The sequence below is a fragment of the Zeus faber genome (genome assembly GCF_960531495.2).
Source record: "Zeus faber genome assembly, chromosome: 6".
Classification (NCBI taxonomy): Eukaryota; Metazoa; Chordata; class Actinopteri; order Zeiformes; family Zeidae; genus Zeus; species Zeus faber.
The window spans coordinates 30,926,204-30,937,640 of NC_137201.1; the positions used below are offsets into that span (position 1 = coordinate 30,926,204).

Sequence of the window (11,437 nt, forward strand, 5' to 3'; positions counted from 1 at the left end):
GCTCAATATTCAATGATACACTCCATTGCATGTCATGAAATGGCTCATCACTGGCCTAAATACTGACTTTTACTATTTTCCAATTCATCTCTTTCTTTGATTAACTATGATCTGTGTCATGTGTGCAGCCCGATAACATATGAAAACATATTCCTTGTTCAGCGTTGTTGTCCGCTCCAATTATCGGGGACGGGAGGCGCTTGCGTTCCTGAAACAGACGCGCCGCGGAATAATCTATCGCTTCCGTGCTGCCACCTAGTGGTGCGTGGAGGTGTTGCAATCTTGGGAAAAATGTCCAAGACATGAACGTCCACATCCTACAGAGAACTATTGCACCAGGCAGCATTAAATGCACGTCTCTACACATTGAAAGGCATATGCTGAATAAAAACAGCACACCGTTCAGGAAAACCGCAATATAGTTACAAAAAAACATACATACATATAAATACATAATATAAAATGAGATCTAAAAATAATTTTGGAAGGTACGATTTATGTTGTTAAAGAACAAAACTGACCCACCAAGGAGACCAACATGGCACCAAAAGGTGAAGAGCATGCGTCTGGTAATCAAACCTGAAATCAGTGCATTACAATGGGAAGGCAGATCCTGTCACCAGCGGCTGGACGATCAAACGCCTCCTCAGAAATGATCTGAAAAAGACGGTTTGATTTGGCTTGAAAAAGAAAATCTGTGTTTTTAGGCACATGCCACACCTGACTAGAATACTTTGAAGTAATTGTCAAAATAAAAAGGTTTTCTATTCCTAAATACTGACTGCTATCAATGAAATTAAACATACTCCACCTTCTTAAACACAATTGGCACTTCAGCAGAACCCAACGACAGCCCCTTGCTTTGCAAAAACTAAAACATGAAAGCACTACAGACAAAAGAAACTTTAATCCAACGGTTTGATCAATTCTGTTATTGAACACATTCAAAACACGCTTCAAGCTTAACACCGAAACCGAATGCAAAACAGACGGCCCAAGGGGAAAAAGTACACATTATTCACACACTTATTTAGAAACAATGTATTAAAGTTGCGTTAAATTAAAATCCCTTTAGTTGTACGTAGTGTGTGAGAAGTTGTACTTAGGATGTGGCTTACAATATATATATAAAAATATATATTTCAAGTATTTTTGGCTACTTTTACCAAAATAACACACTTAAACAAGCATACAAAAGTACAGGTTAAATGAGGTTAACTTTTCGATAAACTTTTTATAAGTGCGCTTACACTACGCTTACAGCATTTAAACAACTAGTACACCAAAGCTGTGAATCAAATCCAAAAGCTTTACGGTAGTACACAATATAAATAAGAAGTACCAAAAAATACACTGCAATAAAGTACAAATTTGTAGAAATACACTTTTAACACACTTTCTATACTGAAAAATACTCCCCCCCCACTTGGGAGACTGCTTAACTAAGGTTTAACACAGTGGTGTAGTACAAGTGATGAATCTTTTTGGTGTGAGCTGACAATAATAAAATAAAATGTCAAATTCATTCTTTGAGGGACCTTTGACCCTCAGCTGTTGGCAGAGCTGTTGGACACGTCCGGCCCATCGCCAACACCACCTGCACCTCCGCCGCTCGCTGGAGAGGCCTCTCCGGCGTCTTTAGTTTTGAAGTAAACCACATAGAAAATGGGGAGGATGACGCCGATGAGCAGCATGGCCACCATGGCGTTCCACCACTGGATTCCCCAGTCGGCTCCGTGGCCCCGGAGCCTCCGGCCCCCGGGGCCCGACCCGGACCCCCGGGGCCGCGTCTCGGACGGAGGCGGGAAAAGCAGCTGGTCGCGCGCGCCGGTGCTTTGGATCAGCTTCTCGATGTCCTGGTCCATCTCTTTGAGAAAGTCCGTCACCTCCCGCAGACTGGGTTTGGGTCTGTCTCCGCTCCCTTCCTGGTACGGCGGAGGTCCATTCGGTCGGGCGGAGGCGGAGGCGGAGGCGGAGGCGGAGTTGTCGTCGTCGTCGTCATTAAGGTCCGTGTCGAACGTCTCGGTTAGAAAACTGTGCTTTTTCACGGGAATCTTGATCGATTTCAAAGCGAATAAATCCTGCTCCTGAATGAGGTTGTTCGCTCGCTTGATGTCTGCCACCTGTTGATAGCAGAGAAAGATGGCGATGGGAGACACGGCACCACAGAGTACGGCGAGCTGAGGGAAGACGTGCAGCCAGCGCGTTCACAGACCCCGCTCACAGTGTTCAGGGTTATTTTGGGATAATGAGCGGCTGGCTGTAATTTATCCAGCTTACTAAAGGACTACTCACTTAATACCCAGCTGTGTAACTAGTATGCCTAGTTGTGTAACTAGTAGGTAGGGTTTGACCAGATATTGATGTTTTATGAGATCTGGGATATCGGCCTGTCCGTCATAAACCTCTAATATGAAAAATAATGAAGGGTCCCTTGGGCGGCTGGCGGGTAAATAGACTATTTGCGCTATAACGATATATTTTCAAACAAGATATAGAATGAGACAATACAGTTGATATCGATATAGTTTGATGTTGCATTAAAATACATAGTCTCCCCCCCCCCCTCCTCTCTCTCGATATAAATAGTTGTATAGCTAGTGTGCCTAGGTGTATGAATAGTACGCCTACTTGTATATAAAGCTCTTTATGGCCTTGCACCTCAGTATTTAAAAGAAATCGTCGTGTGTATCGTGTGTGTGTGTTCTGTATGTTGTGAGGTGTGTGTGTAGGTGTGTTCTGTATGTTGTGAGGTGTGTGTTCTGTAGGTTGTGAGGTATGTGTGTGTGTGTGTTCTGTATGTTGTGAGGTGTGTTTGTGTGTGTTCTGTAGGTTGTGAGGTGTGTTTGTGTGTGTGTTCTGTAGGTTGTGAGGTGTGTGTTCTGTAGGTTGTGAGATGTGTGTGTGTGTGTGTTCTGTATGTTGTGAGGTGTGTGTGTGTGTGTGTTCTGTAGGTTGTGAGGTGTGTTTGTGTGTGTGTTCTGTAGGTTGTGAGGTGTGTTTGTGTGTGTGTTCTGTAGGTTGTGAGGTGTGTGTTCTGTATGTTGTGAGGTGTGTGTGTGTGTGTTCTGTATGTTGTGAGGTGTGTGTGTGTGTGTTCTGTATGTTGTGAGGTGTGTGTGTGTTCTGTATGTTGTGAGGTGTGTGTGTGTTCTGTATGTTGTGAGGTGTGTGTGTGTGTGTGTGTTCTGTATGTTGTGAGGTGTGTGTGTGTTCTGTATGTTGTGAGGTGTGTGTGTGTGTGTGTTCTGTATGTTGTGAGGTGTGTGTGTGTGTGTGTGTTCTGTATGTTGTGAGGTGTGTGTGTGTGTGTGTGTTCTGTATGTTGTGAGGTGTGTGTGTGTGTGTGTTCTGTATGTTGTGAGGTGTGTGTGTGTGTGTTCTGTATGTTGTGAGGTGTGTGTGTGTGTTCTGTATGTTGTGAGGTGTGTGTGTGTGTTCTGTATGTTGTGAGGTGTGTGTGTGTGTGTGTGTGTGTGTTCTGTATGCTGTGAGATCTGTTTATTCTGCACTGACTGTTCCTATGGTTGCAGACATTTTATATATTTTCTTTGTTTTTCTTTGTAAAGCACATTGTGTTGCCCTTGTATGAACTACGCCTTAGTGTGACTTGACCTAGTTGTATCACTAATATGCCTAGTTGTATAGCTAGTGTGCCTCGGTGTATTAATAGTATACCTAGCTGTATAACTAGTATGTCTCACTTTCTAAGTAGTATGCGTTATTTTACAACTAGTTTTATTACTAGTTTGCCTAGGTGTATAACTTGTATACCTAGTAGTATAACTGGTATGCCTAGTTGTATAACTAGTATGCCTCATTTTCTAACTAGTATGGGTATAACTTGTTTTATAACTAGTGTGTCTAGGTTTCTAACTAGTACACCTACTTTTCTAACTAGTATGCCTAGCACGGCGGCACCCAACGGAGCTTACACTGCACCAACCTAACGACCAATTCATCCTTAAGTTTTAAGATCCACATATGACCTATGTACAGTTATTAATGTGAAATTTAATATACTTATTGCCGCTCTTGTCCAATCAGAACGGAGTATTCCACAGACCCGTGTAATAATGGAAGGAGACAAAAGTCCATCCTGGTAAAACAGGTAGAAAAGTACCTCCGTACCTTGCAGCCATATTGCAGAGCCAGCTTGTTGAGGTTGTCCCCGTCCTTCAAGTCCCGCTCCAGCAGCTGGACGCCCTCCGTCGCGTTTGTCTCCGGGGGAGCCCGAGGCCTCAGCTCCATCGCGTCCGGCTCAGTCACGTCCAGCTCCTCGTCCTCTGAGGAAGCGGCCGATTCCAGCTGCCGCCTCCGGAACAGATAGACCTGTCCGTCAGCGCTGGCGTGGACGTCCACGGGGGCCTGGAACGCCGTGGGAGGAGGCTGCTGCCGCTGCATGGCTGGAACCTGGCCTGGAACAGAGGGTTTTTAAGGTGTTTTCAATCAGGGAAACAATGGAGGAAATGGAGTTTCCATAAAATGGTCTCCACTCTTGTTTGCTGGCTTTGGAAACGTTTTGCTTTTATAAATAAGTCTAATACTGTAATATGGTCACGTTTTGCCATAAATACTCAGACCAAAATGTTCATTTAACTTAAAAATTTATTGTAACCTCCAGACTTGCGGTACGATCCAACACCCCGCTTCATGCCTGACTGCAACTAACTCAGTGACACACGTAGGCACCCGAGGTGGTCATCTGACTGCCTGACTGAAAACAACATTCACATTACAACATTCCGTCCTCCCATAGTCCACAAAAGTCATCTTTCTTTTTTTAACACTGAACCTAACTAGGCTATGAGGTAGGGGGTAGCCTGACCCTCCTAAGGCACCTAAGGGGATCATTCTGCCCCTGTAATAACATAGTCCTTGAGATACGTGGGTTGCCCCATTTCAGGACTCAGTTCTGGGGGCCCCAGTGTGACTGCATCTTGTGCCAGATTCTCTGGCTCGGGATTTGCTGGTTCTGGTGGTGGGTCCACAGGGAAACTCTCCTCTTGGAGACTGATTCAGTCAACTTCTGGTAATGACGGAGGTTACCTTTCACTGCATATATGTATGAAAGTATGTATGTGACGAATAAACCTCTTGAATAAACCTCTTGAGGTGAATCTGTTCCTGATGACGTCTCACCAGCTGGCCACTGCATGTGCGACCAGTTAAGGAACCGCAGCCGCATGGAGGGATGGACCAGGCTGGACTGCAACACTGGCATCTGCAAACAGGGATGTAGGCTGAACATGGGACCTGCAGCGTGTCAGAAAAAGGCCCAGTGCCACCGCATGCTGAGATTACTATTCCTGCCCCGAGGACAAGGGCAAAACCTGTTCAGAGCTCAAGGACCACTGGAAGACCAAGCAGAGCCAAGCGGTTGACAACTACACGATGGCCTCCAACTGCTCCCAAAATACCGTTTGGCACATCTCTTCCGGTGCCTGAGGCCGCACGGCTGCTGCCTCAGCCTCCCAGTGGAGAACTACAGCTGCTCGTGCTGCTTATCGAGGAGTTCACCGGTAAGTACGGCCACAAGAGCTATGAGAATGTCTTCTACGTCCTTATCTTCATCCCAATCAGCTTCCTTCTCCGGTTGATCTGCTGCTCCGTCACCCTACTGCTGCCCTTCAACAAGAAGATGAACAGTGAGCGTCTGGGTAATGGAGTCCTCTACGCTTCAGGCAACCAAGAGTACTTCAGTGCAGCAGACAGAGTAGTCAGTTTTGTAGCGTACTGCTGCTCCAGTCGCTGTTTGTGGTCATATGTGGCACGGTGGCGCAGTGCAATGCACTGCTGCCTCACAGCAAGAAGGTCCTGGGTTCGATTCCCGCCTGGGGCGCTGTTGGCACCGTGCTCCGGTGGGTTATCTTCCAAAAAAACAGGAGCCTTTCTGTGTGGAGTTTGCATGTTCTCCCCGTGTTCACATGGGGTTTCCTCCACCTCACGTCAGTAAGGACCCCCACCAAAAACATGCACCCATCATCGTCTGACCAGCGATGGACACTCATCACCTGGTCCCCGGGCGCGTCCACGTACGCTGCCCACTGCTCCTGGCTGTGCCCCCGGAGGAAGGACAAGCCAGGATGGGTCAAAAGCAGAGGAGCCATTTCACCGGCCACCATCAAGCATGTGCATGTGTGTGTGTGTGTGCAAGCATGTGTTGTGGAGTGTCGTGTGACAATTAAAGACTGTTTCTTCTTCTTCTTTCTTTCTCATTTGACCTCCAGGGATGACATTGGACCAGGCACTCTGACAGGCCACGTCCCCTGGGCCTCTGCAGGTGCTGATTGGCTCTCGGCCTCGGTGGCCATGGCGTTGTTTTGAAAAGACATCACTGAAGTGAAATGAACGTGTTGTTGTTGTTGTTGTTGTTGTTGTTATGGAAATATTGATGTTTCCTCTTCTGTTGCTATGGAAACCTACCAATGGCCGCACCTCACCGCAGGTCTGTTGTCATGGAAACATGGAGAAAAAGTTATCCAGGTTGCTGTTCAAGTACCGATCAACCCCTCAGACCACAACCGGAGCCACACCTGTTGAGTTGCGGTGTGTGTTTATTGTTGTGAACTTCTTGGATTCATCATTCAGTCGGAGCTGCTAGTTGGCCTGATTCCAGGTTGGTGAGTTTCTGCCCCGCACCCCAATACAGCAAACTAGTGTTGTATTTTTGGAATGGGGTCATTTTCTTACTTGGACACTGGATTCACTGGGTCTTTATAGCGCCTGCATATCCTCGTTGTTTTGTTTTAGTATGTGAACTATACACTCTGAAAAACTCAGGCACAAGGATGCCTTCCCTCTCGAATCTGACCAACTCTGTCTCAACTTTCTCTTTGAGAGCATATGGCAGCCTGGCTTTTTTATTATTACATTTCACTGCATATATGTATGAAAGTATGTACATGTAAGTGACTAATAAAAAAATCTTCTCTTGAAGTAACGTGGCTCTGGGTCCATTTTTACATTTTACATTTAGACATTTAGTCATTTAGCAGACGCTTTTATCCAAAGCGATTTACAATTGTTCAAACACCGATGGACGCAGCCATCAGGAGCAATTAGGGGTTAAGTGTCTTGCTCAAGGACACTACAGCATGCTAGCAGGAGGAGCCTGGGATCGAACCAGCAACCTTTAGATCACTAGACCACCAGCTCTACCGCCTGAGCCACCATCCCCTACACCATCCCCCTATTTTGCTGTAGCCCCCACTTAAGTGCCCAGTTCGCCTTTAAAAACATCCCCATGTTTTTAAAGCAGAGCATTCAACTCCTGCTGCTTACCTATCTGTAGTCTGAAAATGAACCACCAGTCTAGCCAAATAGCCTCAAGCCAGTTTTTCCTCCAACAAATTTGGGCTCTCCCCTTTTACCACTAGCAATGCCGACTGCTTGGTCTACCCCTTGTAACTGACTTGTGCGTATCTTGCCGAGCACACCTACTCTGTCTGCGGTGTAGGCGTACAGCTTTATTCTTGTTGTCCCTCTTCCCATCTCCCGGTCTGTTTCCTCATTTAAGATTGTCAAGCCTGCACCAGTATCAATTTCCAATTCAAAGTCAATGTTGTGGCATACTGCATCTATGAATCTGCAATCAGCAGGCCCATGATTCCCGCCACATCTGAGGCCACGTTCAGCTACATCTTTAGCCACTGTGTCCATAGATGGTGCGGACTCCATTGCCCTCGGCAACCACAGTTTGTCATCCGCTTCTGAGAACATCCTTCTCTGAATGCGGTCGTCGTTGATGCCACACACCAGTCCATCTCTGATCATGTCATCCAGTGCTGCACCAAACAGACAGTGTTCAGTGAGCCTCCTCAGGTCAGCTAAAAATTATGCTACTGACTGTCCTTGCTGTCTCACTTTTGAATGAACCTTGAAACGTTCAACGTTGCTGGGCTTTTGTGGGTAGTGGTCACTCAAAATCTTTAGTAGCCCCGTCAAAGAAAAATCTATAAAATAAGGAACACGTCATTTTATGCTTCTCCATCAAGGCTAAACAGCTAGCCCATTTAATTATGTTCTTTTAAAGTAAACATGGCATCTATCTATATGCAGGTACTCCTCACTTAATGACCGAGTTCTGTTCCTTCGACCAGGACGTTAAGCAGTACCCGCCCCCACCGATATTTGAGTCTTGGAGATTACAAATGCAAGTGTAGTGAATCCTGACAGACTGTGGGAACAAGACTGAGAATGGTGATGAAATGACAGTACATAATGACAGTATATATAGTGTAAATAGTATATATAGTGTATATAGTGTAAATAGTATATACAGTATATAAAGGGTGATGGGTGATGAGATGCTTGACAGAGAGACGTTGTGGTATTGTACACAGTGAACAATAGACTGGTCAGAGAGCTGGTCCTAAGTCTGAATGGGTCTGAATGGTGGTTCGACAGGTAGGTCATTAGGTGAGGAGTACCTGTAATGTATATAAATACGGAAAGGAAGAGAAGTTTGAAATGTTTGGTGCGCCCACAGTCAGTCAGTCGATTCTGAGCCGACACGTACCACTGCAAACTGTCGCTTTGTAGTGCACCGGCGAACACGTTGAGTTTGCCATATGTCTCCATAGGTAGCCAAGACCGCAGTTTATCCTCGTCGCCAATGATGTCACATTTTCCACAATGTTCATTTGACTTGCGGTTTATTGTAAACTCCAAACTAGCCTGTCTGCGACTAACTCAAGGACCACAACCCTAACCCCAGTGTTTACATTTTATTTTCCTCTCTTTTTTTTTTTTTGACAGTTTGTCACAAATGCATATAGTATGTATATACACACCAACTATAATATGACTGGGAGTATGCAGGACACATGTGTATAAATGTATATTTTCTGTCTTGTATTTATTGTTTGTATGGAAGCTACTATTGTTCCCTTCTAGAGTCTGTAAAAAGAAAATTGGTAAAATAAAGGAAAAAAAAAAAAAAAAAACCAACTCAACGACCCACGTAGGCCCCCGGGGTGGTCATCTGACTGCCTGACTGAAAACAACATTCACATTACAACAAATCCAGTAAATAAGACCAGTGCTGCACTGCTCAACATCACTGTCATTGTACATTTTTTTGTTTTGTTATTTTAACCCTTTACTGAGAATCCATTACAAGGACCTTGTGATAAAACTGAGATACTGACAACTAGAATATATATTACTATTATTGCCCATAATTCTAATGGAGATGATGGGAATCATTAAGTAAAGTACTGCTGCTAAAAAATAACTTTTTATTCTAGTACAAATGGAAGTAGTGATGAACAGCATGATTTGCATAAATGTATGTAAGTAACATAGTGAAGAAATAACCACTGGTGCATCATCGAACACAATACACTAAAACAAACGTTGTTTTGGTGCGTTTGGCATTTCGTGAATTACCTCAATGTTTCACATGCCGGAAACAGTGATTGTCCAAAAATGTCACAAACAGTGAGCAACAGTGCCACCGAATAGAGTTGAATTTAACTGGCTCTGGAATCGGAATGTTTGAAATTCTTCCTGAAAATTTTTTTTATCCATTTTTTTCCTTCTTTCTAAACAATGTTTAAGAAACATGAAAAAATAAAATAAAAACACACAATTTGCTTTACTTTACTTTTTACAGATGATTTTTATATATTATTTTTCCATTATTATAAAGGAAAGATTGCTGTTGAGAAAAGTGTATATTAGGCCTTAATGTTTATTGTTGATTTTTGGGGTTTAATGTTAAAAAACAAAAACCAAACATTGTTGCTCGGGGAGAGGGTTTGAGGAGGTTTCAGAGGGTTTTTGATAGTTTGAGGAAGTTTAAGAGGGTTTAGGGAGGTTAGAGGAGGTTTCAGGGGGTTTGAGGAGGTTACAGGGGTTTTTAGAGGGTTGGGGGAGGTTTCATGGGGTTTAAGAGGGCTTGAGGGGGTTTCATGGGGTTCGAGGAGGTTTGTGGAGGTTACAGGGTGGTTGAGGAGGTTTTAGAGGGTTTGGGGAGATTTTAGAGGGTCTGGGGGTCTTAAGAGGGTTTGGGAAGATTTCAGGGGGTTTGAGGAGGTTTCATGGGGTTTTAGATAGTTTGGGGAGGTTTAAGAGGGTTTAGGGAGGTTAGCTGAGGTTTCAGGGGGTTTTAGAGGGTTTGGGGAGGTTTCATGGGGTTTGAGGAGGTTTCAGAGGGTTTGGATAGGTTACAGGGGTTTTTAGATGGTTGGGGGGAGGATCCATGGGGTTTAAGAGGGCTTGAGGAGGTTTCATGGGGTTTGAGGAGGTTTTAGAGGGTTTGGAGAGGTTACAGGGTTTTTTAGAGGGTTGGGGGAGGTTTCATGGGGTTCGAGGAGGTTTGTGGAGGTTACAGGGGGGTTGAGGAGGTTTTAGAGGGTTTGGGGAGGTTTTAGAGGGTTTGGGAAGATTTCAGGGGGTTTGAGGAGGTTTCATGGGGTTTTAGATAGTTTGGGGAGGTTTAAGAGGGTTTAGGGAGGTTAGCGGAGGTTTCAGGGGGTTTTAGAGGGTTTGGGGCGGTTTCATGTGGTTTGAGGAGGTTTCAGAGGGTTTGAGGAGGTTTGGAGAGGTTACAGGGGTTTTTAGAGGGTTGGGGGGAGGATCCATGGGGTTTAAGAGGGCTTGAGGAGGTTTCATAGGGTTTGAGGAGGTTTTAGAGGGTTTGGAGAGGTTACAGGGGTTTAAGAGGGCTTGAGGAGGTTTCATGCGGTTCGAGGAGGTTTGTGGAGGTTACAGGGGGGTTGAGGTTTTAGAGGGTTTGGGAAGATTTCATGGGGTTTGAGGAGGTTACAGGGGGGTTTAAAGGGTTTGCGGAGGTTTCAGAGGGTTTGGGGAGGTATGGGGGGGGGGGGTTGAGGGGTGTCCAGGGGAGGTATCAGGGGGTTTGAGGGGTGTTCAAGGCGGGTCGAGGGGCGCTCACACTTCACAAACAAACAAACAAACAAACACCGGAGCAAAGCGCAGATCTCTGCGGCTTAAAGCCTGATAATCCCCCGAGGAACCAGTGAGACGCACTTACAGAGTTTGAGCCAGTCCGAGCCGCAGTCCACCCGAGCCGCAGTCCACCATGCGGCGCAGTCCACCATGCGGCGCGGTCCGAGTTTCACTTTCCAGTTCCACACGCGTCCCGCCGCGACTCACGAACGACTCGTCCGTCGGGAACCGATCTTTTAAAGGAGTCTGGCGTCAATCCCGCAAAAGAGGGAACCTGCGACTCGCAAAGTGCAGAAAACGACCGAGCGTTGAACTCAAGTCTGGGGCAGAGACGCCGAAGCTCCTGTTCGTGTTCATATCGAGTGCGATTCATTAATACGACCGAAACAAAAACCTTTGACAGAAGTGAAAAAAATTCAATGCAAAAAAATAAAAATAAAATAAAATATTTTTGGTTTGAAAACTCCGCATTCTTCCTAAATCGAATAATCAACAGAATGTAATTATTCCTGTGAAATTA

At 45.3% G+C, this 11,437-nt stretch overlaps 1 protein-coding gene across 1 annotated transcript in view; it reads right to left on the reverse strand.

The window, feature by feature from the left end:
* lysmd4 (LysM, putative peptidoglycan-binding, domain containing 4) overlaps positions 1–11,089 on the reverse strand; it is an 11,434-nt gene extending 345 nt beyond the window's left edge. Inside the window, exons 1-3 of the mRNA XM_080001897.1 lie at positions 11,003–11,089; positions 4,132–4,418; positions 1–2,123 (exon numbers count right to left, since the gene is read on the reverse strand). The exon at positions 1–2,123 is cut by the window's left edge and continues 345 nt beyond it. Coding sequence (XP_079858023.1) covers positions 1,548–2,123; positions 4,132–4,418; positions 11,003–11,069 — 930 coding nt within the window. The 5' untranslated portion in view covers positions 11,070–11,089 and the 3' untranslated portion in view covers positions 1–1,547. The remainder of the gene's footprint in view (positions 2,124–4,131; positions 4,419–11,002) is intronic.
* Between the last annotated feature and the right edge of the window lie 348 nt (positions 11,090–11,437).